The following is a 27935-nucleotide window of genomic DNA, read 5'->3' on the forward strand; positions in this document are numbered from 1 at the left end:
GGGACTGGAATCTGCTATAGATATCTACTATAGGCCTGTAGGGACTGGAATCTGCTATAGATATCTTACTATAGGTCTGTAGGGACTGGAATCTGCTATAGATATCTACTATAGGTCTGTAGGGACTGGAATCTGCTATAGATATCTACTATAGGTCTGTAGGGACTGGAATCTGCTATAGATATCTACTATAGGCCTGTAGGGACTGGAATCTGCTATAGATATCTACTATAGGCCTGTAGGGACTGGAATCTGCTATAGATATCTACTATAGGTCTGTAGGGACTGGAATCTGCTATAGATATCTACTATAGGCCTGTAGGGACTGGAATCTGCTATAGATATATACTATAGGTCTGTAGGGACTGGAATCTGCTATAGATATCTACTATAGGTCTGTAGGGACTGGAATATGCTATAGATATATACTATAGGTCTGTAGGGACTGGAATCTGCTATAGATATCTACTATAGGCCTGTAGGGACTGGAATCTGCTATAGATATCTACTATAGGCCTGTAGGGACTGGAATCTGCTATAGATATCTACTATAGGTCTGTAGGGACTGGAATCTGCTATAGATATCTACTATAGGCCGTAGGGACTGGAATCTGCTATAGATATCTACTATAGGCCTGTAGGGACTGGAATCTGCTATAGATATCTACTATAGGTCTGTAGGGACTGGAATATGCTATAGATATCTACTATAGGCCGTAGGGACTGGAATCTGCTCTAGATATCTACTATAGGCCGTAGGGACTGGAATCTGCTATAGATATCTACTATAGGCCGTAGGGACTGGAATCTGCTATAGATATCTACTATAGGCCTGTAGGGACTGGAATATGCTATAGATATCTACTATAGGCCTGTAGGGACTGGAATATGCTATAGATATCTACTATAGGCCGTAGGGACTGGAATCTGCTATAGATATCTACTATAGGCCTGTAGGGACTGGAATCTGCTATAGATATCTACTATAGGCCTGTAGGGACTGGAATCTGCTATAGATATCTACTATAGGTCTGTAGGGACTGGAATCTGCTATAGATATCTACTATAGGTCTGTAGGGACTGGAATCTGCTATAGATATCTTACTATAGGTCTGTAGGGACTGGAATCTGCTATAGATATCTACTATAGGCCTGTAGGGACTGGAATCTGCTATAGATATCTACTATAGGTCTGTAGGGACTGGAATCTGCTATAGATATCTTACTATAGGTCTGTAGGGACTGGAATCTGCTATAGATATCTACTATAGGCCTGTAGGGACTGGAATCTGCTATAGATATCTACTATAGGTCTGTAGGGACTGGAATCTGCTATAGATATCTACTATAGGTCTGTAGGGACTGGAATCTGCTATAGATATCTACTATAGGTCTGTAGGGACTGGAATCTGCTATAGATATCTTACTATAGGTCTGTAGGGACTGGAATCTGCTATAGATATCTACTATAGGCCTGTAGGGACTGGAATCTGCTATAGATATCTACTATAGGTCTGTAGGGACTGGAATCTGCTATAGATATCTACTATAGGCCTGTAGGGACTGGAATCTGCTATAGATATCTACAATAGTCCGTAGGGACTGGAATCTGCTATAGATATCTACTATAGTTCTGTAGGGACTGGAATCTGCTATAGATATCTACTATAGGCCTGTAGGGACTGGAATCTGCTATAGATATCTACTATAGGCCGTAGGGACTGGAATCTGCTATAGATATCTACTATAGGCCTGTAGGGACTGGAATCTGCTATAGATATCTACTATAGGCCTGTAGGGACTGGAATCTGCTCTAGATATCTACTATAGGCCTGTAGGGACTGGAATCTGCTATAGATATCTACTATAGGCCTGTAGGGACTGGAATCTGCTCTAGATATCTACTATAGGCCTGTAGGGACTGGAATCTGCTATAGATATCTACTATAGGTCTGTAGGGACTGGAATCTGCTATAGATATCTACTATAGGCCTGTAGGGACTGGAATCTGCTATAGATATCTACTTTAGGCCTGTAGGGACTGGAATCTGCTATAGATATCTACTATAGGTCTGTAGGGACTGGAATCTGCTATAGATATCTACTATAGGCCTGTAGGGACTGGAATCTGCTATAGATATCTACTATAGGCCTGTAGGGACTGGAATCTGCTATAGATATCTACTATAGGCCTGTAGGGACTGGAATCTGCTATAGATATCTACTATAGGCCGTAGGGACTGGAATCTGCTATAGATATCTACTATAGGCCGTAGGGACTGGAATCTGCTATAGATATCTACTATAGGTCTGTAGGGACTGGAATCTGCTCTAGATATCTACTATAGGTCTGTAGGGACTGGAATCTGCTATAGATATCTACTATAGGCCTGTAGGGACTGGAATCTGCTATAGATATATACTATAGGCCTGTAGGGACTGGAATCTGCTATAGATATCTACTATAGGCCTGTAGGGACTGGAATCTCCTATAGATATCTACTATAGGCCTGTAGGGACTGGAATCTGCTATAGATATCTACTATAGGCCTGTAGGGACTGGAATCTGCTATAGATATCTACTATAGGCCTGTAGGGACTGGAATCTGCTATAGATATCTACTATAGGTCTGTAGGGACTGGAATCTGCTATAGATATCTACTATAGGTCTGTAGGGACTGGAATCTGCTATAGATATCTTACTATAGGTCTGTAGGGACTGGAATCTGCTATAGATATCTACTATAGGCCTGTAGGGACTGGAATCTGCTATAGATATCTACTATAGGTCTGTAGGGACTGGAATCTGCTATAGATATCTTACTATAGGTCTGTAGGGACTGGAATCTGCTATAGATATCTACTATAGGCCTGTAGGGACTGGAATCTGCTATAGATATCTACTATAGGCCTGTAGGGACTGGAATCTGCTATAGATATCTACTATAGGCCTGTAGGGACTGGAATCTGCTCTAGATATCTACTATAGGCCTGTAGGGACTGGAATCTGCTATAGATATCTACTATAGGTCTGTAGGGACTGGAATCTGCTATAGATATCTACTATAGGCCTGTAGGGACTGGAATCTGCTATAGATATCTACTTTAGGCCTGTAGGGACTGGAATCTGCTATAGATATCTACTATAGGTCTGTAGGGACTGGAATCTGCTATAGATATCTACTATAGGCCTGTAGGGACTGGAATCTGCTATAGATATCTACTATAGGCCTGTAGGGACTGGAATCTGCTATAGATATCTACTATAGGCCTGTAGGGACTGGAATCTGCTATAGATATCTACTATAGGCCGTAGGGACTGGAATCTGCTATAGATATCTACTATAGGCCGTAGGGACTGGAATCTGCTATAGATATCTACTATAGGTCTGTAGGGACTGGAATCTGCTCTAGATATCTACTATAGGTCTGTAGGGACTGGAATCTGCTATAGATATCTACTATAGGCCTGTAGGGACTGGAATCTGCTATAGATATATACTATAGGCCTGTAGGGACTGGAATCTGCTATAGATATCTACTATAGGCCTGTAGGGACTGGAATCTCCTATAGATATCTACTATAGGCCTGTAGGGACTGGAATCTGCTATAGATATCTACTATAGGCCTGTAGGGACTGGAATCTGCTATAGATATCTACTATAGGCCTGTAGGGACTGGAATATGCTATAGATATCTTACTATAAGTCTGTAGGGACTGGAATCTGCTATAGATATCTTACTATAGGTCTGTAGGGACTGGAATCTGCTATAGATATCTACTATAGGTCTGTAGGGACTGGAATCTGCTATAGATATCTTACTATAGGTCTGTAGGGACTGGAATCTGCTATAGATATCTACTATAGGTCTGTAGGGACTGGAATCTGCTATAGATATCTTACTATATGTCTGTAGGGACTGGAATCTGCTATAGATATCTACTATAGGCCTGTAGGGACTGGAATCTGCTATAGATATCTACTATGGGCCTGTAGGGACTGGAATCTGCTATAGATATCTACTATAGGCCTGTAGGGACTGGAATCTGCTATAGATATCTACTATAGGTCTGTAGGGACTGGAATCTGCTATAGATATCTTACTATAGGTCTGTAGGGACTGGAATCTGCTATAGATATCTACTATAGGCCTGTAGGGACTGGAATCTGCTATAGATATCTACTATGGGCCTGTAGGGACTGGAATCTGCTATAGATATCTACTATAGGCCTGTAGGGACTGGAATCTGCTATAGATATCTACTATGGGCCTGTAGGGACTGGAATCTGCTATAGATATCTACTATAGGCCTGTAGGGACTGGAATCTGCTATAGATATCTACTATAGGCCTGTAGGGACTGGAATCTGCTATAGATATCTACAATAGGGACTGGAATCTGCTATAGATATCTACTATAGGCCTGTAGGGACTGGAATCTGCTATAGATATCTTACTATAGGTCTGTAGGGACTGGAATCTGCTATAGATATCTACTATAGGCCTGTAGGGACTGGAATCTGCTATAGATATCTACTATAGGCCTGTAGGGACTGGAATCTGCTATAGATATCTACTATAGGCCGTAGGGACTGGAATCTGCTCTAGATATCTACTATAGGTCTGTAGGGACTGGAATCTGCTATAGATATCTACTATAGGTCTGTAGGGGCTGGAATCTGCTATAGATATCTACTATAGGCCTGTAGGGACTGGAATCTGCTATAGATATCTACTATAGGCCTGTAGGGACTGGAATCTGCTATAGATATCTACTATAGGTCTGTAGGGGCTGGAATCTGCTATAGATATCTACTATAGGCCTGTAGGGACTGGAATCTGCTATAGATATCTACTATAGGCCGTAGGGACTGGAATCTGCTATAGATATCTACTATAGGTCTGTAGGGGCTGGAATCTGCTATAGATATCTACTATAGGTCTGTAGGGACTGGAATCTGCTATAGATATCTACTATAGGTCTGTAGGGACTGGAATCTGCTATAGATATATACTATAGGTCTGTAGGGACTGGAATCTGCTATAGATATCTACTATAGGCCTGTAGGGACTGGAATCTGCTATAGATATCTACTATAGGCCTGTAGGGACTGGAATCTGCTATAGATATCTACTATAGGTCTGTAGGGACTGGAATCTGCTATAGATATCTACTATAGGCCTGTAGGGACTGGAATCTGCTATAGATATCTACTATAGGTCTGTAGGGACTGGAATCTGCTATAGATATCTTACTATAGGTCTGTAGGGACTGGAATCTGCTATAGATATCTACTATAGGTCTGTAGGGACTGGAATCTGCTATAGATATCTACTATAGGTCTGTAGGGACTGGAATCTGCTATAGATATCTACTATAGGCCTGTAGGGACTGGAATCTGCTATAGATATCTACTATAGGTCTGTAGGGACTGGAATCTGCTATAGATATCTACTATAGGTCTGTAGGGACTGGAATCTGCTATAGATATCTACTATAGGCCTGTAGGGACTGGAATCTGCTATAGATATATACTATAGGTCTGTAGGGACTGGAATCTGCTATAGATATCTACTATAGGTCTGTAGGGACTGGAATCTGCTATAGATATCTTACTATAGGTCTGTAGGGACTGGAATCTGCTATAGATATATACTATAGGCCTGTAGGGACTGGAATCTGCTATAGATATCTACTATAGGTCTGTAGGGGCTGGAATCTGCTATAGATATCTACTATAGGTCTGTAGGGACTGGAATCTGCTATAGATATCTTACTATAGGTCTGTAGGGACTGGAATCTGCTATAGATATATACTATAGGCCTGTAGGGACTGGAATCTGCTATAGATATCTACTATAGGTCTGTAGGGACTGGAATCTGCTCTAGATATCTACTATAGGCCTGTAGGGACTGGAATCTGCTCTAGATATCTACTATAGGTCTGTAGGGACTGGAATCTGCTATAGATATCTACTTTAGGCCTGTAGGGACTGGAATCTGCTATAGATATATACTATAGGCCTGTAGGGACTGGAATCTGCTATAGATATCTACTATAGGCCTGTAGGGACTGGAATCTGCTATAGATATCTACTTTAGGCCTGTAGGGACTGGAATCTGCTCTAGATATCTACTATAGGCCGTAGGGACTGGAATCTGCTATAGATATCTACTATAGGCCTGTAGGGACTGGAATCTGCTATAGATATCTACAATAGTCCGTAGGGACTGGAATCTGCTATAGATATCTACTATAGGCCTGTAGGGACTGGAATCTGCTATAGATATCTACTATAGGCCTGTAGGGACTGGAATCTGCTATAGATATCTACTTTAGGCCTGTAGGGACTGGAATCTGCTATAGATATCTACTATAGGCCTGTAGGGACTGGAATCTGCTATAGATATATACTATAGGCCTGTAGGGACTGGAATCTGCTATAGATATCTACTACAGGCCTGTAGGGACTGGAATCTGCTATAGATATCTACTATAGGTCTGTAGGGACTGGAATCTGCTATAGATATCTACTATAGGTCTGTAGGGACTGGAATCTGCTATAGATATCTTACTATAGGTCTGTAGGGACTGGAATCTGCTATAGATATCTACTATAGGCCTGTAGGGACTGGAATCTGCTATAGATATCTACTACAGGCCTGTAGGGACTGGAATCTGCTATAGATATCTACTATAGGTCTGTAGGGACTGGAATCTGCTATAGATATCTACTATAGGTCTGTAGGGACTGGAATCTGCTATAGATATCTTACTATAGGTCTGTAGGGACTGGAATCTGCTATAGATATCTACTATAGGCCGTAGGGACTGGAATCTGCTATAGATATCTACTATAGGCCTGTAGGGACTGGAATCTGCTATAGATATATACTATAGGCCTGTAGGGACTGGAATATGCTATAGATATCTTACTATAAGTCTGTAGGGACTGGAATCTGCTATAGATATCTACTATAGGTCTGTAGGGACTGGAATCTGCTATAGATATCTACTATAGGCCTGTAGGGACTGGAATCTGCTATAGATATCTACTATAGGGACTGGAATCTGCTATAGATATCTACTATAGGGACTGGAATCTGCTATAGATATCTACTACAGGCCTGTAGGGACTGGAATCTGCTATAGATATCTACTATAGGGACTGGAATCTGCTATAGATATCTACTATAGGCCTGTAGGGACTGGAATCTGCTATAGATATCTACTATAGGCCTGTAGGGACTGGAATCTGCTATAGATATCTACTATAGGTCTGTAGGGACTGGAATCTGCTATAGATATCTACTATAGGTCTGTAGGGACTGGAATCTGCTATAGATATCTACTATAGGTCTGTAGGGACTGGAATCTGCTATAGATATCTTACTATAGGTCTGTAGGGACTGGAATCTGCTATAGATATCTACTATAGGCCTGTAGGGACTGGAATATGCTATAGATATCTTACTATAGGTCTGTAGGGACTGGAATCTGCTATAGATATCTACTATAGGCCGTAGGGACTGGAATCTGCTATAGATATCTACTATAGGCCAATAGGGACTGGATTTAAGCAATAAGGCCTAAGGGGTGTAGTATAGGGCCAATGTACCACGGCTAAGGGCTGTTCTTAAGCACAACGCACAGAGTGCCTTTTGCTATTAGAAACTGGTTACCAATGTAATTAGAGCAGTAAACATTTGTTTGTTATTGTCACGTTCGTCATAACAAGGAGACCAATGCACAGCGTGATAAGAATACATACTTCTTATAATGAAGAATAAACACTGAACAATGTATACAAAACAACACAGACGCAATGATACACACGTACTGACAGGCAACTACACATAGACAATAACCCACAAACCCAAAATGGAAAATGGCAACCTAAATAGGATCCCCAATCAGAGACAACGATAAACAGCTGTCTCTGATTGGGAACCAATTCAGGCCACCATAGACCTACATATACCTAGACATACTAAAACCCCATAGATATACAAAAAACCCTAGACAGGGCAAACACCTAGACAATACAAAAACTAAACCAACCACCCTTGTCACACCCTGACATAACCAAAATAATAAAGAAAACTAACTACTAACAAATCAAATCAAATCAAATCAAAATCAGGGACTGGAATCTGCTATAGATATCTACTAAGGTCAGGGCGTGAAAGTTATACCCATGGTATACGGTCTGATATACCATGGCTGTCAGCCAATCAGCATTCAGGGTTTGAATCACCCGGTTTATAATATACTATAGATATCTTACTTTAGGGCCTGTAGGTATGGCAGTGACTGGAATCTGCTATAGATACTAAATAGACTGTAGAGACTGTAGGTACAGCAGGGACTGGAATCTGCAATAGATACTAAATGGACTGTAGAGACTAGGTACAGCAGGGACTGGCATCTGCTATAGATACTAAATGGACTGTAGAGACTAGGTACAGCAGGGACTGGAATCTGCAATAGATACTAAATGGACTGTAGAGACTAGGTACAGCAGGGACTGGAATCTGCTATAGATACTAAATGGACTGTAGAGACTGTAGGTACAGCAGGGACTGGAATCTGCAATAGATACTAAATGGACTGTAGAGACTGTAGGTACAGCAGGGACTGGAATCTGCTATAGATACTAAATGGACTGTAGAGACTAGGTACAGCAGGGACTGGAATCTGCTATAGATACTAAATGGACTGTAGAGACTGTAGGTACAGCAGGGACTGGAATCTGCTATAGATACTAAATGGACTGTAGAGACTGTAGGTACAGCAGGGACTGGAATCTGCTATAGATACTAAATGGACTGTAGAGACTAGGTACAGCAGGGACTGGAATCTGCTATAGATACTAAATGGACTGTAGAGACTGTAGGTACAGCCCGGACTGGAATCTGCTATAGATACTAAATGGACTGTAGACTGTAGGTACAGCAGGGACTGGAATCTGCTATAGATACTAAATGGACTGTAGAGACTGTAGGTACAGCAGGGACTGGAATCTGCTATAGATACTAAATGGACTGTAGAGACTGTAGGTACAGCCCGGACTGGAATCTGCTATAGATACTAAATGGACTGTAGAGACTGTAGGTACAGCAGGGACTGGAATCTGCTATAGATACTAAATGGACTGTAGAGACTGTAGGTACAGCAGGGACTGGAATCTGCTATAGATACTAAATGGACTGTAGAGACTAGGTACAGCAGGGACTGGAATCTGCTATAGATACTAAATGGACTGTAGAGACTGTAGGTACAGCCCGGACTGGAATCTGCTATAGATACTAAATGGACTGTAGACTGTAGGTACAGCAGGGACTGGAATCTGCTATAGATACTAAATGGACTGTAGAGACTGTAGGTACAGCAGGGACTGGAATCTGCTATAGATACTAAATGGACTGTAGAGACTGTAGGTACAGCCCGGACTGGAATCTGCTATAGATACTAAATGGACTGTAGAGACTGTAGGTACAGCAGGGACTGGAATCTGCTACATATACTAAATGGACTGTAGAGACTGTAGGTACAGCAGGGACTGGAATCTGCTATAGATACTAAATGGACTGTAGAGACTAGGTACAGCAGGGACTGGAATCTGCTATAGATACTAAATGGACTGTAGAGACTGTAGGTACAGCAGGGACTGGAATCTGCTATAGATACTAAATGGACTGTAGAGACTGTAGGTACAGCAGGGACTGGAATCTGCTATAGATACTAAATGGACTGTAGAGACTGTAGGTACAGCAGGGACTGGAATCTGCTATAGATACTAAATGGACTGTAGAGACTGTAGGTACAGCAGGGACTGGAATCTGCTATAGATACTAAATGGACTGTAGAGACTAGGTACAGCAGGGACTGGAATCTGCTATAGATACTAAATGGACTGTAGAGACTGTAGGTACAGCAGGGACTGGAATCTGCTATAGATACTAAATGGACTGTAGAGACTGTAGGTACAGCAGGGACTGGAATCTGCTATAGATACTAAATGGACTGTAGAGACTGTAGGTACAGCAGGGACTGGAATCTGCTATAGATACTAAATGGACTGTAGAGACTGTAGGTACAGCAGGGACTGGAATCTGCTATAGATACTAAATGGACTGTAGAGACTGTAGGTACAGCAGGGACTGGAATCTGCTATAGATACTAAATGGACTGTAGAGACTGTAGGTACAGCAGGGACTGGAATCTGCTATAGATACTAAATGGACTGTAGAGACTGTAGGTACAGCAGGGACTGGAATCTGCTATAGATACTAAATGGACTGTAGAGACTGTAGGTACAGCAGGGACTATGGGAATGTAGAGAAACATTCAACATTCCATAGTCTGTCGTCAGTACAGCGCAGTTAAACCAGAAATGTCTTTTAGGATTCTGAGGTGACAGTTACTTCTCATCCCCGGTGACGTCACTGTATGAGGCTTCAGCTATCTACCATCTTACATAAGGCTTGGAGTCTCCACCTCACCCCTGCCTCAACTCTCTGTATCGGAATAAGACTTTATAAACACTGTGTGGGAGAGAGAGAGCATAACAAGGGTTTTACAAGGGGAGGAGAGGGAACCAGTGTTGAGTCAGAGACAGGAGGAAGATGTCAGTGTGTGGACTATAGGCTGGTATTTACATGACTATTATAAACAGACCTTTATATACTCAGGGAGGGCTGGAAACACACATCCTCTGTTACCCAGGAAAGCACTTTGTCACACACATACACACATGCACACGCGCACACACACACACACAAGCTTCGACACACACTCATGCACAAATTCACGCACGTACGCACGCTCACACACACACACTCAGATACAAGCACACACATTATTGTACACACACTCACGGTGTGTGTCCCCTCCCCTGCAGACCAGAATGAGTGTGATGATGGGCTGGATGACTGTGAGAGCAGAGGGATGCGCTGTAAGAACCTCATCGGGACCTACATGTGTATCTGTAACCCTGGTTACACACGGGCCCCTAACGGAGAGGGCTGCATAGGTAAGACACACACACTAACACATACAATTCTGGTTTTATCACCAGTTCATGGCTGGTCTATGTTATGGGGTTATTCAATTCACATATACACCAAACTTACCAAGACACCAAAGAGGAGTATGATCCCATACAATGTACACACATACAATATTCCTATCATCTACTTGTAGTAGCAAACAATACATGTGCTAATGGATCTGTAGTTCATGTAGGGTTCCATTGAGGTTAGAACCATCATACTTCATGGGGATTTGTCCATCTGGTGAACTACTGCAATAAACTGACATTCATCTCACAATATCTGATATAGTTTTATTCAGACTACTCTGCAGATCTGTTCTGGATTTAATCACTATATCTCCACCGTGTGTGTGTGTGTGTGTGTGTGTAGATCTGAACGAATGCTCTGCTAAGCCAGGTATCTGTGAGAACGGTCGTTGTGAGAACACGGTTGGAAGCTATCGCTGCAGGTGTGACCAAGGCTTCAGCGCCAACCCTACACAGACTGAATGTATAGGTAAATACACCCCTTTCCCTACATCTCTCTCACTCACACTCTCACTCTATCTCTATCTCTCACTCACTCTCTCTCTCTCCCTCTCATCTAGATAACCGCCAGGGACTGTGTTTCACGGAGGTGTTGACTACACTGTGCCAGATGCAGTCCAGTAGCAGGAACAGTGTGACTAAGTCTGAGTGTTGCTGTGATGGAGGACGAGGCTGGGGCTCTAACTGTGAGCTGTGTCCTCTACCTGGGACCACACACTACAAGAAGATGTGTCCACTGGGGCCCGGATACACAACAGACGGCAAAGGTAGAAATACTCACTCATATCTATACACAACCCTGCACCATGGATGGTACACAATCACTAGTCCACTGAGCTAAAGCCGAGGCAATAGCTCTGTGACATCACATTGTCTTCAGGTCTAACCAAACTACCTCCACTTTATGGACGGTTGGGATCTACCTGAGGACTACTCAGGCAAATGCAGATGAGTGTGTGTTTATTATGATAATGTTGTAGTTGACAGGACGCTCTCTCCCCCAGACATTGATAAGTGTGTATTTATTATGATAATGTTGTAGTTGACAGGACTCTCTCTCCCTCAGACATTGATAAGTGTGTGTTTATTATGATAATGTTGTAGTTGACAGGACTCTCTCTCCCCCAGACATTGATAAGTGTGTGTTTATTATGATAATGTTGTAGTTGACAGGACTCTCTCTCCCTCAGACATTGATGAGTGGGTGTTTATGATGATAATGTTGTAGTTGACAGGACTCTCTCTCCCTCAGACATTGATAAGTGTGTGTTTATTATGATAATGTTGTAGTTGACAGGACTCTCTCTCCCTCAGACATATATGAGTGTGTGTTTATTGTGATAATGTTGTAGTTGACAGGACTCTCTCTCCCTCAGACATTGATAAGTGTGTGTTTATTATGATAATGTTGTAGTTGACAGGACTCTCTCTCCCTCAGACATTGATAAGTGTGTATTTATTATGATAATGTTGTAGTTGACAGGACTCTCTCTCCCTCAGACATTGATAAGTGTGTGTTTATTATGATAATGTTGTAGTTGACAGGACTCTCTCTCCCTCAGACATTGATAAGTGTGTGTTTATGATGATAATGTTGTAGTTGACAGGACTCTCTCTCCCTCAGACATTGATAAGTGTTTGTTTATTATGATAATGTTGTAGTTGACAGGACTCTCTCTCCCTCAAACATAGATGAGTGTGTGTTTATGATGATAATGTTGTAGTTGACAGGACTCTCTCTCCCTCAAACATAGATAAGTGTGTGTTTATGATGATAATGTTGTAGTTGACAGGACTCTCTCTCCCTCAAACATAGATGAGTGTGTGTTTATGATGATAATGTTGTAGTTGACAGGACTCTCTCTCCCTCAGACATAGATGAGTGTCGTGTGATGGGGAACCTGTGTGTGAACGGACAGTGTGTCAACAGCCTGGGCTCCTACAGCTGTGTGTGTAAAACTGGGTACACCACAGATATCACTGGCACCCTGTGTGTGGGTAAGACTACGACACTCTAACACTGTCTAAGGTCCAGCCCCAAATCACACTCTATTTCCCACTACCTTTGACCAGGCTTTCTCCTCCCTCTCTCCTGTGTAGATATGAATGAGTGTAACTTCTCTCTCTCCTGTGTAGATGTGGATGAGTGTAACTTGTCTCTCTCCTGTGTAGATATGGATGAGTGTAACTTGTCTCTCTCCTGTGTAGATATGGATGAGTGTAACTTCTCTCTCTCCTGTGTAGATGTGGATGAGTGTAACTTGTCTCTCTCCTGTGTAGATATGGATGAGTGTAACTTGTCTCTCTCCTGTGTAGATATGGATGATTGTAACTTGTCTCTTTCCTGTGTAGATATGGATGATTGTAACTTCTCTCTCTCCTGTGTAGATGTGGATGAGTGTAACTTGTCTCTCTCCTGTGTAGATATGGATGAGTGTAACTTCTCTCTCTCCTCTCTAGATGTGGATGAGTGTAACTTCTCTCTCCTCTAGATGTGGATGAGTGTAACTTGTCTCTCGCTTGTGTAGATGTGGATGAATGTGACTTCTCTCTCTCCTGTCTAGATATGGATGAGTGTAACTTCTCTCTCCTGTGTAGATATGGATGAGTGTAGCTTCTCTCTCTCCTCTCTAGATGTGGATGAGTGTAACTTCTATCTCCTCTAGATGTGGATGAGTGTAACTTCTCTCTCACTTGTGTAGATGTGGATGAATGTGACTTCTCTCTCTCCTGTGTAGATATGGATGAGTGTAACTTGTCTCTCTCCTGTGTAGATGTGGATGAGTGTAACTTCTCTCTCTCCTGTGCAGATGTGGATGAGTGTAACTTCTCTCTCTCCTCTCTAGATATGGATGAGTCTAACTTCTCTCTCCTGTGTAGATATGGATGAGTGTAACTTCTCTCTCTCCTCTCTAGATGTGGATGAGTGTAACTTCTCTCTCCTCTAGATGTGGATGAGTGTAGCTTCTATCTCTACTCTCTAGATATGGATGAGTGTAACTTCTCTCTCCTGTGTAGATATGGATGAGTGTAACTTCTCTCTCTCCTGTGTAGATGTGGATGAGTGTAACTTCTTTCTCTCCTCTCTAGATGTGGATGAGTGTAACTTCTCTCTCCTCTAGATGTGGATGAGTGTAACTTCTCTCTCGCTTGTGTAGATGTGGATGAATGTGACTTCTCTCTCTCCTGTGTAGATATGGATGAGTGTAACTTGTCTCTCTCCTGTGTAGATGTGGATGAGTGTAACTTCTCTCTCCTCTAGATGTGGATGAGTGTAACTTGTCTCTCGCTTGTGTAGATGTGGATGAATGTGACTTCTCTCTCTCCTGTCTAGATATGGATGAGTGTAACTTGTCTCTCTCCTGTGTAGATATGGATGAGTATAACTGGTCTCTCCTGTGTAGATATGGATGAGTGTAACTTGTCTCTCCTGTGTAGATATGGATGAGGGTAACTTGTCTCTCTCCTGTGTAGATATGGATGAGCGTAACTTGTCTCTCCTGTGTAGATATGGATGAGTGTAACTTCTCTCTCTCCTGTGTAGATATGGATGAGTGTAACTTGTCTCTCCTGTGTAGATATGGATGAGGGTAGCTTCTCTCTCTCCTCTCTAGATGTGGATGAGTGTAACTTCTCTCTCCTCTAGATGTGGATGAGTGTAACTTCTCTCTCGCTTGTGTAGATGTGGATGAATGTGACTTCTTTCTCTCCTGTGTAGATATGGATGAGTGTAACTTGTCTCTCTCCTGTGTAGATATGGATGAGTGTAACTTGTCTCTCCTGTGTAGATATGGATGAGGGTAGCTTCTCTCTCTCCTCTCTAGATGTGGATGAGTGTAACTTCTCTCTCCTCTAGATGTGGATGAGTGTAACTTCTCTCTCTCCTGTGTAGATATGGATGAGTGTAACTTGTCTCTCTCCTGTGTAGATATGGATGAGTGTAACTTGTCTCTCCTGTGTAGATATGGATGAGGGTAGCTTCTCTCTCTCCTCTCTAGATGTGGATGAGTGTAACTTCTCTCTCCTCTAGATGTGGATGAGTGTAACTTCTCTCTCGCTTGTGTAGATGTGGATGAATGTGACTTCTCTCTCTCCTGTGTAGATATGGATGAGTGTAACTTGTCTCTCTCCTGTGTAGATGTGGATGAGTGTAACTTATCTCTCTCCTGTGCAGATGTGGATGAGTGTAACTTCTCTTTCTCATGTGTAGATGTGGATGAGTGTAACTTATCTCTCTCCTGTGTAGATGTGGATGAGTGTAACTTATCTCTCTCCTGTGTAGATATGGATGAGTGTAACTTGTCTCTCTCCTGTGTAGATATGGATAAGTGTAAGTTGTCTCTCCTGTGTAGATATGGATGAGTGTAACTTGTCTCTCCTGTGTAGATATGGATGAGTAACCTGTCTCTCCTGTGTAGATATGGATGAGTGTAACTTGTCTCTCCTGTGTAGATATGGATGAGTGTGTGCAGGCTCCTAAGCCGTGTAACTTCCTCTGTAAGAACACAGAGGGAAGCTACCTCTGCTCCTGTCCCAGAGGATACATCCTGCAGGAGGACGGCAAGAGCTGCCGAGGTGAGACATGCACAGACACACACACAACAACACACACACACACAGTCACAGTGACAGCCTCACACACACAGTGTGTGCATTTCCGTGTATGTGGTGAGCAGAGATTGTGATCTGTTGCGTCTGGTAGGTCATGTGTTTATCAGTGTGTATGGTCAGTTTGGGGAGTTTATACAAACATAATTGGTCCATATTGCTCATTACCACTCTTGGCGACAGCTATGTTTACCCTAGGGCAGTATCTACACATGCTCACGCACACAGACATGCACAGACACACACACACTCACACACTCAGACACACATACACACTCACTCACTCACTCACACAGACACATACACACAAACACTCTCAGACACACACATTCAGACACACGCACAAACTTTCCGCCTGGTTTCCACCATGTTTCCGGGGTCTGGTTCTGTGGCAGTTCATCAACAGGTCACTGACAGGAGAAGGACTGGAAACTAACTCTATACAGTTGTGGAGCTGGAATCTAACCTTTACTCTCTCTCTCTATCCCCCTCTCTCTCTACCCCCCTCTCTCTCTCTATCCCCCTCTCCCTCTATCCCCCTCTCTCTCTATCCCCCTCTCTCTCTATCCCCCTCTCTCTCTCTATCCCCCTCTCCCTCTATCCCCCTCTCTCTCTATCCCCCTCTCTCTCTATCCCCCTCTCTCTATCCCCCTCTTTCTCTATCCCCCTCTCTCTCTATCCCCCTCTCTCTCTATCCCCCTCTCTCTCTCTATCCCCCTCTCCCTCTATCCCCCGCTCTCTTTATCCCCCTCTCTCTCTCTCTCTATCCCCCTCTCTCTCTCTCTATCCCCCCCTCTCTCTATCCCCCCTATCTCTATCCCCTCTCTCTCTATCCCCCTCTCTCTCTATCCCCCGCTCTCTTTATCCCCCTCTCTCTCTCTCTCTATCCCCCCCTCTCTCTCTCTATCCCCCTCTCTCTATCCCCCCTATCTCTATCTCCCTCTCTCTCTATCCCCTCTCTCCCTGTCCCCCTCTCTCTCTATCCCCTCTCTCCCTGTCCCCCTCTCTCTCCCTCTCTCTCTATCCCCTCTCTCCCTGTCCCCCTCTCTCTCCCTCTCTCTCTATCCCCTCTCTCTCTATCCCCCCCTCTCTCTATCCCCCCTATCTCTATCTCCCTCTCTCCCTATCCCCTCTCTCCCTGTCCCCCTCTCTCCCTGTCCCCCTCTCTCTCTCTATCCCCCCTCTCTCTATCCCCCCTCTCTCTATCCCCCCTATCTCTATCTCCCTCTCTCTCTCTCTCCCTCTCTCTCTCTCTCTCCCCCTCCTCTCAGATCTGGATGAGTGTCAGAGCAAACAGCACAACTGTCAGTTCCTGTGTGTGAACACCATTGGAGGATTCACCTGCAAATGTCCTCCAGGCTTCACCCAGCACCATACTGCCTGCATAGGTAACACACACACACACACACACACACACAAACTCCTCCCTCCTCCACTCGACTAGGCTTTACAAACATAACCAAATGTAGCCACTTATCTTCCATCTCTCCCCATAAAAAGTCTCTTTAATGTTCTCCGTCTGCTATCACACATCAGATTGGGCTCAACTGAACTGTCGCCATGACAACTTAACAATGACTTGTTGTGGAATTTTGCAGTCTGTTGCCATGGTTACAACAGGGGTTTTCCATTCCGCACTTCAGCTCCCATGACTTTGTGGCTAGACAGCCTCCCTCCGTTCATTGGTCAATCAGCCAGTCAGTCTGTGGTGAATTATTTTTGCCTAGCCCGAGTAACAAGGTGGGTGAAGGTTGCATATTTGAGACCATTCCATTGGTCCTGCACTGGCCAAGGTCAAACAGATGCACCCAGTCAGTCAGTCAGTCAGTAAATCAGTCGGTAAGTCACTCAGACAGTCTGTTGTTGACCAATGGTCTTTCTCTCTCTACCTCTCGCTCACCCCCCACTCTCCCCTCTCTCCTCCTCTCTTCTCCCGCTCTCCTTCCAGATAGTAATGTCTCTCTCTGGGGCCTCCCGGGTGGCGCAGTGGTTAAGGGCGCTGTACTGCAGCGTCAGCTGTGCCATCAGAGTCCTGGGTTCGCGCCCAGGCTCTGTCGTAACCGGCCGCGACCGGGAGGTCCGTGGGGCGACGCACAATTGGCCTAGCGTCGCCCCGGTTAGGAAAGGCTTGGTCGGTAGGGGTGTCCTTGTCTCATCGCGCACCAGCGACTCATGTGGCGGGCTGGGCGCAGTGTACGCTAGCCAAGGTGGCCGGTGTTTCCTCCGGCGCATTGGTGCGGCTGGCTTCCGGGTTGGATGTGCCCTGTGTTAAAGAAGGCTTGGTTGGTTGGTTGGTTGTGTATCGGAGGACTTTCAACCTTCGTCTCTCCCGAGCCCGTACGGGAGTTGTAGCGATGAGACAAGATAGTAGCTACTACAACAATTGGATACTACGAAATTGGGGAGAAAAAGGGGTAAAAAAAATAAATAAATAAAATTAAAAAAAAAAAAAGTAATGTAATCTCTCTGTAGATAGTAATGAGTCTCTCTCTGTAGATAGTAATGAATGTCTCTCTCTCTGTAGATAGTAATGAGTCTCTCTCTGTAGATAGTAATGAATGTCTCTCTCTCTGTAGATAGTAATCTCTCTCTCTCTGTAGATAGTAATGAGTCTCTCTCTGTAGATAGTAATGAATGTCTCTCTCTCTGTAGATAGTAATCTCTCTCTCTCTGTAGATAGTAATGAGTCTCTCTCTGTAGATAGTAATGAATGTCTCTCTCTCTGTAGATAGTAATCTCTCTCTCTCTGTAGATAGTAATGAGTCTCTCTCTGTAGATAGTAATGAATGTCTCTCTCTCTGTAGATAGTAATGAGTGTCTCTCTCTGTAGATAGTAATGAGTCTCTCTCTGTAGATAGTAATGAATGTCTCTCTCTCTGTAGATAGTAATCTCTCTCTCTCTGTAGATAGTAATGAGTCTCTCTCTGTAGATAGTAATGAATGTCTCTCTCTCTGTAGATAGTAATGAGTCTCTCTCTGTAGATAGTAATGAATGTCTCTCTCTCTGTAGATAGTAATCTCTCTCTCTCTGTAGATAGTAATGAATGTCTCTCTCTCTGTAGATAGTAATCTCTCTCTCTCTGTAGATAGTAATGAATGTCTCTCTCTCTGTAGATAGTAATGAGTCTCTCTCTGTAGATAGTAATGAATGTCTCTCTCTCTGTAGATAGTAATGAGTCTCTCTCTGTAGATAGTAATGAATGTCTCTCTCTCTGTAGATAGTAATCTCTCTCTCTCTGTAGATAGTAATGAATGTCTCTCTCTCTGTAGATAGTAATCTCTCTCTCTCTGTAGATAGTAATGAGTGTCTCTCTCTGTAGATAGTAATGAGTGTCTCTCTCTCTCTGTAGATAGTAATGAATGTCTCTCTCTCTGTAGATAGTAGTGAGTGTCTCTCTCTCTGTAGATAGTAATGAGTGTCTCTCTCTCTGTAGATAGTAATGTCTCTCTCTCTGTAAATAGTAATGAGTGTCTCTCTCTGTAGATAGTAATGAGTCTCTCTCTGTAGATAGTAATGAGTGTCTCTCTCTGTAAATAGTAATGAGTGTCTCTCTCTGTAGATAGTAATGAGTCTCTCTCTGTAGATAGTAATGAGTGTCTCTCTCTGTAGATAGTAATGAGTGTCTCTCTCTCTCTGTAGATAGTAATGAGTGTCTCTCTCTGTGCATATAGTAATGAGTGTCTCTCTCTGTAGATAGTAAAGAGTGTCTCTCTCTCTGTAGATAGTAATGAGTATCTCTCTCTGTAGATAATAATGTCTCTCTCTCTGTGTAGATAGTAATGAATGTCTCTCTCTCTCTGTACATAGTAATAAGTGTCTCTCTGTAGATAGTAATGAGTCTCTCTCTCTGTAGATAGTAATAAGTGTCTCTCTGTAGATAGTAATGAGTCTCTCTCTCTGTAGATAGTAATGAGTGTCTCTCTCTGTGTAGATAGTAATGAATGTCTCTCTCTCTCTCTGTAGATAATAATGAATGTGGGTCGGACCCTGCTCTGTGTGGCTCTAATGGTGTGTGTCAGAACAGCCCAGGCAGCTTCAACTGCGAGTGTACTAGAGGATTCTCAATGGACCCCAATGGACAGAGCTGTGAAGGTCAGCCAATCACTGCCTCTCTCGGGATCAGCTGACTCCATACCCCTAGGCACTTTATATGGATCTGAAATGATCAGATAGGTATAGGCAATGTGGCAATAACTCCACTATAAACAGGGATTTGGTAGAAACTTCACCTTTTTGCTTGTACCTATCCAGTACAGTTAGATAACTGTATGGCCACATAACTATTGTAATGCTGTGTGTGTGGGTGTTTGTTTGTGTGTGTATGTGGTTTCCCTGACAGATATGGATGAGTGTGATGGTAACCACCGTTGTCAACATGGCTGTCAGAACCTGGTGGGAGGGTACCGGTGTAGCTGTCCTCAGGGATACCTACAACACTATCAATGGAACCAGTGTGTCGGTGAGTGGTACAGACTCTCTCTCTCTTTCTCTCAATCCTTCTCCCCCCCTGTCTGTCTGTCTTCTGTCTTTCTCTCCCCCTGTCTGTCTGTCTTCTGTCTTTCTCTCCCCCTGTCTGTCTGTCTTCTGTCTTTCTCTCCCCCTGTCTGTCTGTCTTCTGTCTTTCTCTCCCCCCCTGTCTGTCTGTCTTCTGTCTTCCCCCCCCCCCCCCTGTCTGTCTGTCTTCTGTCTTCCCCCCCCCCTGTCTGTCTGTCTTCTGTCTTTCTCCCCCTCTGTATGTCTGTCTTCTGTCTTTCTCTCCCCATGTCTGTCTGTCTTCTGTCTTTCTCTCCCCCCTTGTCTGTCTGTCTTCTGTCTTTCTCTCCCCTGTCTGTCTGTCTTCTGTCTTTCTCTCCCCCCTTGTCTGTCTGTCTTCTGTCTTTCTCTCCCCTGTCTGTCTGTCTTCTGTCTTTCTCTCCCCCCCTGTATGTCTGTCTTCTGTCTTTCTCTCCCCCTGTCTGTCTGTCTTCTGTCTTTCTCTCCCCCCTTGTCTGTCTGTCTTCTGTCTTTCTCTCCCCATGTCTGTTTGTCTTCTGTCTTTCTCTCCCCCCTTGTCTGTCTGTCTTCTGTCTTTCTCCCCCCCTGTCTGTCTGTCTGTCTTATGTCTTTCTCCCCCCCTGTCTGTCTGTCTTCTGTTTTTCTCCCCCCCTGTCTGTCTGTCTGTCTTCTGTCTTTCTCTCCCCCCTTGTCTGTCTGTCTTCTGTCTTTCTCTCTCCCTCAACATCAAATCTACATCCCTTTCCTGGAAGTTGAACTTGTTCCTCTCTAGATTACTGGAAGCGCTCCCTCCCTGAGTCACTGTCCTACATGAACACTGTTGTTATAACTGAGTCGCTGGCACTTTAACTTGACTCTACTGATGGGAATTACAGCATTGATATTCAGTGGCCTTTCCCAAAAAGAACACGGCCAATGTTTATCAGCTGAACCGGTACTACAGATGGTTTCCTCATTCCCTTCAAGAGTTTCTCAGTATTGTTTGTGTTCTCTGGCCGAGGTTTGACCCATATTTGACATCTGTTTGTTTTGTTGACTTCCTGTCTGTGTTGTTTGTTTCCTGTGGTCAGATGAGAACGAGTGCCAGAACACTCAGATCTGTGGGGGAGCGTCGTGCCATAACACCCTGGGGAGCTTCCGTTGCCTCTGTCCCACTGGGTTCAACTATGGAGACCAGGGGGGGTGCAGTGACATCAACGAGTGCTCCTCCTCCTCTAATCCATGTAACTACGGCTGTTCCAACACAGACGGAGGGTATCTCTGTGGCTGTCCACCTGGATACTACCGTGCTGGACAGGGGTGAGTGATTGAGACTGTGTGTGTGTGTGTGTGTGTGTGTGTGTGTGTGTGTGTGTGTGTGTGTGTGTGTGTGTGTGTGTGTGTGTGTGTGTGTGTGTGTGTGTGTGTGTGTGTGTGTGTGTGTGTGTGTGTGTGTGTGTGTGTTTGGAGCAATATCATTATCAATTTTGATGGATAGACGGGTTTGTTGTTTAGCAACAAAACCAACACGTGCGTAACTATGGGACAAAACAGACAGGGTTGGCTTAGATTGTTGACAACATGTAAACTACATTTTGTCTCCGATATTTATTGAAAACATATATAAATGTGCACAATGTCTCTCAAATACATCGTTACAGTTGTTGGTTAGCTAGCTAGCGAATTTTAGCCATATTAGCATTGTAATGAAATCAGTCAAAACCCCTAAAAAAGACATGGTATCAAGAACAAGATGAAACTAGCTGAAACGAGTCACTTTATTGTCATTGTTGGTAGCTATCTGGCCATCCACAATCACAACAACACATAGACCCCTGTCTCATTGAAGTGTGCACATTGTTTTGGTGATGTTGTCAGCTAGCCCATGGATAGGCAAGATGGTGTTTGGGTATGATTTTATGCCCTGTGTGTGTGTGTGATTGACTCCTTTCTGTGTGTTCCAGGCACTGTGTGTCAGGCGTGGGCTTTGGTAGTGGTGTGAGTCTGGGCCAGGGAGGAGGAGGAGGAGGAGGAGGAGGAGGAGGAGGGGCAGCAGAGGTGGGTGACAACGATCTGTCTCCTGAGGCCTGCTACGAGTGTAAGATCAACGGTTACCCCAAGAAGGGGCGCAAACGCCGCGACACCAACTCAACGCTGGAGCAACCTCTGGACAATGCACAGGTAATGTCTGTCTGTCTTGGTCTGGTGGCCCCTAGAATGGTCATGCTATCATGTCTTGCCTGCTCTTCACTGAATCCGTAGTACATATTAACTGTGTGGTCCTGTGTTGTGTCATCAGGATCCGGAGTGTTGAGTGTTGTCAGTGTTTACATAATCCACCTACTACATGGTCCTGTGTCCTCAGCATCAGGAGACAGTGAACCTGGACAGTGTTACACATCATATATCTGTATATCTGTATGTAACCTGTCCTGTGTCCTCAGCATCAGGAGACAGTGAGTCTGGAGAGTGTTACACATCATATATCTGTATAATACTGTATATCTGTATGTAACCTGTCCTGTGTCCTCAGCATCAGGAGACAGTGAGTCTGGAGAGTGTTACACATCATATATCTGTATAATACTGTATATCTGTATGTAACCTGTCCTGTGTCCTCAGCATCAGGAGACAGTGAACCTGGACAGTGTTACACATCATATATCTGTATAATACTGTATATCTGTATGTAACCTGTCCTGTGTCCTCAGCATCAGGAGACAGTGAACCTGGACAGTGTTACACATCATATATCTGTATAATACTGTATATCTGTATGTAACCTGTCCTGTGTCCTCAGCATCAGGAGACAGTGAACCTGGACAGTGTTACACATCATATATCTGTATAATACTGTATATCTGTATGTAACCTGTCCTGTGTCCTCAGCATCAGGAGACAGTGAACCTGGACAGTGTTACACATCATATATCTGTATAATACTGTATATCTGTATGTAACCTGTCCTGTGTCCTCAGCATCAGGAGACAGTGAACCTGGACAGTGTTACACATAATATATCTGTATAATACTGTATGTAACCTGTCCTGTGTCCTCAGCATCAGGAGACAGTGAACCTGGACAGTGTTACACATCATATATCTGTATAATACTGTATGTAACCTGTCTTGTGTCCTCAGCATCAGGAGACAGTTAGTCTGGACAGTGTTACACATCATATATCTGTATAATACTGTATGTAACCTGTCCTGTGTCCTCAGCATCAGGAGACAGTGAGTCTGGACAGTGTTACACATCATATATCTGTATAATACTGTATATCTGTATGTAACCTGTCCTGTGTCCTCAGCATCAGGAGACAGTGAGTCTGGACAGTGTTACACATCATATATCTGTATAATACTGTATGTAACCTGTCTTGTGTCCTCAGCATCAGGAGACAGTGAGTCTGGACAGTGTTACACATCATATATCTGTATAATACTGTATATGTACAGTGGGGCAAAAAAGTATTTAGTCAGCCACCAATTGTGCAAGTTCTCCCACTTAAAAAGTTGAGAGACGCCTGTAATTTTCATCATAGGTACACTTCAACTATGACAGACAAAATGAGGGAAAAAAATCCAGAAAATCACATTGTAGGATTTTTAATGAATTTATTTGCAAATTATGGTGGAAAATAAGTATTTGGTCACCTACAAACAAGCAAGATTTCTGGCTCTCACAGACCTGCAACTTGTTCTTTAAGAGGCTCCTCTGTCCTCCACTCGTTATCTGTATTAATGGCACCTGTTTGAACTTGTTATCAGTATAAAAGACACCTGTCCACAACCTCAACAGTCACACTCCAAACTCCACTATGGCCAAGACCAAAGAGCTGTCAAAGGACACCAGAAACAAAATTGTAGACCTGCACCAGGCTGGGAAGACTGAATCTGCAATAGGTAAGCAGCTTGGTTTGAAGAAATCAACTGTGGGAGCAATTATTAGGAAATGGAAGACATACAAGACCACTGATAATCTCCCTCGATCTGGGGCTCCACGCAAGATCTCACCCCGTGGGGTCAAAATGATCACAAGAACGGTGAGCAAAAATCCCAGAACCACACGGGGGGACCTAGTGAATGACCTGCAGAGAGCTGGGACCAAAGTAACAACGCCTACCATCAGTAACACACTACGCCACCAGGGACTCAAATCCTGCAGTGCAAGACGTGTCCCCCTGCCCTAAGCCAGTACATGTCCAGGCCCGTCTGAAGTTTGCTAGAGAGCATTTGGATGATCCAGAAGAAGATTGGGAGAATGTCATATGGTCAGATGAAACCAAAATATAACTTTTTGGTAAAAACTCAACTCGTCGTGTTTGGAAGACAAAGAATGCTGAGTTGCATCCAAAGAACACCATACCTACTGTGAAGCATGGGGGTGGAAACATCATGCCTTGGGGCTGTTTTTCTGCAAAGGGACCAGGACGACTGATCCGTGTAAAGGAAAGAATGAATGGGGCCATGTCTCGTGAGATTTTGAGTGAAAACCTCCTTCCATCAGCAAGGGCATTGAAGATGAAACTTGGCTGGGTCTTTCAGCATGACAATTATCCCAAACACACTGCCCGGGCAACGAAGGAGTGGCTTCGTAAGAAGCATTTCAAGGTCCTGGAGTGGCCTAGCCAGTCTCCAGATCTCAACCCCATAGAAAATCTTTGGAGGGAGTTGAAAGTCCATGTTGCCCAGCAACAGCCCAAAAACGTCCCTGCTCTAGAGGAGATCTGCATGGAGGAATGGGCCAAAATATCAGCAACAGTGTGTGAAAACCTTGTGAAGACTTACAGAAAATGTTTGACCTTTGTCATTGCCAACAAAGGGTATATAACAAAGTATTGAGATAAACTTTTGTTATTGAAAAAATACTTATTTTCCACCATTAATTTGCAAATAAATTCATTAAAAATCCTACAATGTGATTTTCTGGATTTTTTTTTCTCATTTTGTCTGTCATAGTTGAAGTGTACCTATGATGAAAATTACAGGCCTCTCTCATCTTTTTAAGTGGGAGAACTTGCACAATTGGTGGCTGACTAAATACTTTTTTGCCCCACTGTATATGTAACCTGTCCTGTGTCCTCAGCATCAGGAGACAGTGAGTCTGGACAGTGTTACACATCATATATCTGTATAATACTGTATGTAACCTGTCCTGTGTCCTCAGCATCAGGCGACAGTGAACCTGGACAGTGTTACACATAATATATCTGTATAATACTGTATGTAACCTGTCCTGTGTCCTCAGCATCAGGAGACAGTGAGTCTGGACAGTGTTACACATCATATATCTGTATAATACTGTATGTAACCTGTCCTGTGTCCTCAGCATCAGGAGACAGTGAACCTGGACAGTGTTACACATCATATATCTGTATAATACTGTATGTAACCTGTCCTGTGTCCTCAGCATCAGGCGACAGTGAACCTGGACAGTGTTACACATAATATATCTGTATAATACTGTATGTAACCTGTCCTGTGTCCTCAGCATCAGGAGACAGTGAGTCTGGACAGTGTTACACATCATATATCTGTATAATACTGTATGTAACCTGTCCTGTGTCCTCAGCATCAGGAGACAGTGAACCTGGACAGTGTTACACATAATATATCTGTATAATACTGTATGTAACCTGTCCTGTGTCCTCAGCATCAGGAGACAGTGAGTATGGACAGTGTTACACATCATATATCTGTATAATACTGTATGTAACCTGTGTTGTGTCCTCAGCATCAGGAGACAGTGAGTCTGGAGAGTGTGGACATTGAGGACACCCTGCTGTTCAACCTGAACATGTCTGGCCTGTCCAGCCGAGACCACATCCTGGAGTTCACCCCGGCCCTGTCCACGCTCAACAACCACGTGCGCTACTCCATCGACTACGGCAACGAACTGGGCTACTTCAAGATCAGCCAGAGGGAGGGGCTTAGCTACCTGCACCTGTCCAAGAGGAAGTCCCTCCCCCCTGGAGCCTACTTCCTGCAGATCAGTAGCGTGGCCGTGTACAGGAAGAAGGAGCTGGCAGCGCTGGAGGACAGCAATGATAAAGACTACCTCACAGGCCAGCTGGGAGACACACTCACCATGAGGGTGCAGATAGTCCTGCATTAACCTACACTACAGGACTGACTGGGGTGGCTGGTCTGGGCTGGGTGGGGAGTGTATGCCTGTAAACACTGGTCTAGGAACAGATTCATTTACCCTTGATCCATATCTCAACCATTAGGATGGGGAGAGAAGATCTGACCCTGGGTCAGTGGTTATGGGCAACTTCTACCTACTCTGAGAGAGAGCTTGGGACAATCTCAACGCCAAAGAGACTAATGGGTGGGTGGGGGGAGGGGGGATTGCGATGTTTGATTCCCAAAGATGATTCTACATATCATAGATACAACCTTTAGTGCTACAGTGTAGGCCTAACCCACTGGCTACAGTATGGCTGGCTGTCTGAAGAAAGGCTTAGAGAATGAGAATGACATGGAGGGAAGACATGACAATGACACAACAATAACCACTCTAAACTGCTCTGTGCAGGAAGCTCTGGTTTGAATGTTTTTTTTTTTTAAATTTATGAAAAAGGTTTATATGAAATAGGTTTTGTATGATGATATGTGGAATCTGCCACTCTTTTGTGGGACATGTAAGGCAAATGCCATATCCACCCATAGCCCCTACCCCCAAGACCATGAGGGTAGCTAGGGAGTATGGGGTAGGAGGTAGGGGCTAGCGGTGGATTTGGACTGAGTAGCAGAGTGCAGAAGTCACTGATGCTGAGTGTTCACAGCTTGGCAGAGGTGGAAGTGAAAGGCAGCGTTCAGATTCTCCACCCTTCTCCCTGAAGTGTGCACTTGCTCACTCCCCCTTCATGGTTCACAAAGCATTGGCTGCTAAGGAGAGTTTCCACCATATTAGGTAAACCAGTCCATTCCTTTCAAATCCCTGAGGGGAGAAGGGTAGGGAATCGAACCGTAGCTAAAGTCTTTAGCTAGAAGGACCCCTCTTCCTCATCATAACTATGCTTCTTCATCTTCCCCACTGACTAGACTTCAGCATTACACATATTTACTGGTGCTAGTAACAAATCCACATAGACGTATGAATGCACTGTAATACTCAACACACAGTAGCTGTCTGTCTACTGTCCTTTTAATAAGATGTCAGACGTCTTCTTTTCAACCAAAACCAAAGTAACAGCCTGTCTGCTCTCTATACCACATGTAAATGAAGTGTGTTTATACTGTAATCAATGCCATGTTTAGAATGTTAATCTATGAAGCCTTTTGTAAACTAGAGAACGCCCCTGAGAGGAGGGGGTGTAATGGTGCTTATAATGACCTACTACTTCCTTTGATAAACTGTATACACACACACTCGCAAACACACAACACAAATACACACACACGCCCTCAAACACACTCAAAACATACACCGTTCTGATGATGCCAAACCTGTGCCTTCATGATTATGCACTGAGGTCGACGCGGCCACACACTTTTCGTTCGTACAATCAGTGCGCCGTAGCGAAGTCAATCAGACCAGCCGCAGACTCATCCGTCTGTCGCTCTGTCACATCAGTGCTCCGTAGCGAAGTCAATCAGACCAGCCGCAGACTCATCCGTCTGTCACATCAGTGCTCCGTAGCGAAGTCAATCAGACCAGCCGCAGACTCATCCGTCTGTCGCTCTGTCACATCAGTGAGGGTTTAGTTGTAAAGTCACAATAAAAACTTGTTTTTTTGTTTAAAAGGTTTCGTTGTTG

General features: G+C 43.9%; 1 protein-coding gene across 3 annotated transcripts in view; it reads left to right on the top strand.

The window, feature by feature from the left end:
* Positions 1-27925, top strand: part of LOC110516722 (fibrillin-1-like) — a 155283-nt gene extending 127358 nt beyond the window's left edge. For 2 of the 3 annotated variants that reach the window (XM_036963533.1, XM_036963535.1), the window contains 11 exons: positions 10910-11041; positions 11433-11558; positions 11650-11856; positions 12962-13087; positions 15542-15664; positions 16969-17085; positions 19662-19790; positions 20038-20157; positions 21263-21491; positions 22136-22352; positions 25908-27925. In XM_036963533.1, the coding sequence (XP_036819428.1) occupies positions 10910-11041; positions 11433-11558; positions 11650-11856; positions 12962-13087; positions 15542-15664; positions 16969-17085; positions 19662-19790; positions 20038-20157; positions 21263-21491; positions 22136-22352; positions 25908-26288 (1907 nt within the window). In that variant the 3' untranslated portion in view covers positions 26289-27925. Of the gene's footprint in view, positions 1-10909; positions 11042-11432; positions 11559-11649; positions 11857-12961; positions 13088-15541; positions 15665-16968; positions 17086-19661; positions 19791-20037; positions 20158-21262; positions 21492-22135; positions 22353-22615; positions 23597-25907 lie in introns of those variants that run through there. The other variant, XM_036963534.1, reaches the window with a different exon arrangement.
* The last annotated feature ends 10 nt before the right edge of the window (positions 27926-27935 follow it).

Source organism: Oncorhynchus mykiss, chromosome 26 (assembly GCF_013265735.2).
Source record: "Oncorhynchus mykiss isolate Arlee chromosome 26, USDA_OmykA_1.1, whole genome shotgun sequence".
In the NCBI taxonomy this organism is placed as follows: domain Eukaryota; kingdom Metazoa; phylum Chordata; class Actinopteri; order Salmoniformes; family Salmonidae; genus Oncorhynchus; species Oncorhynchus mykiss.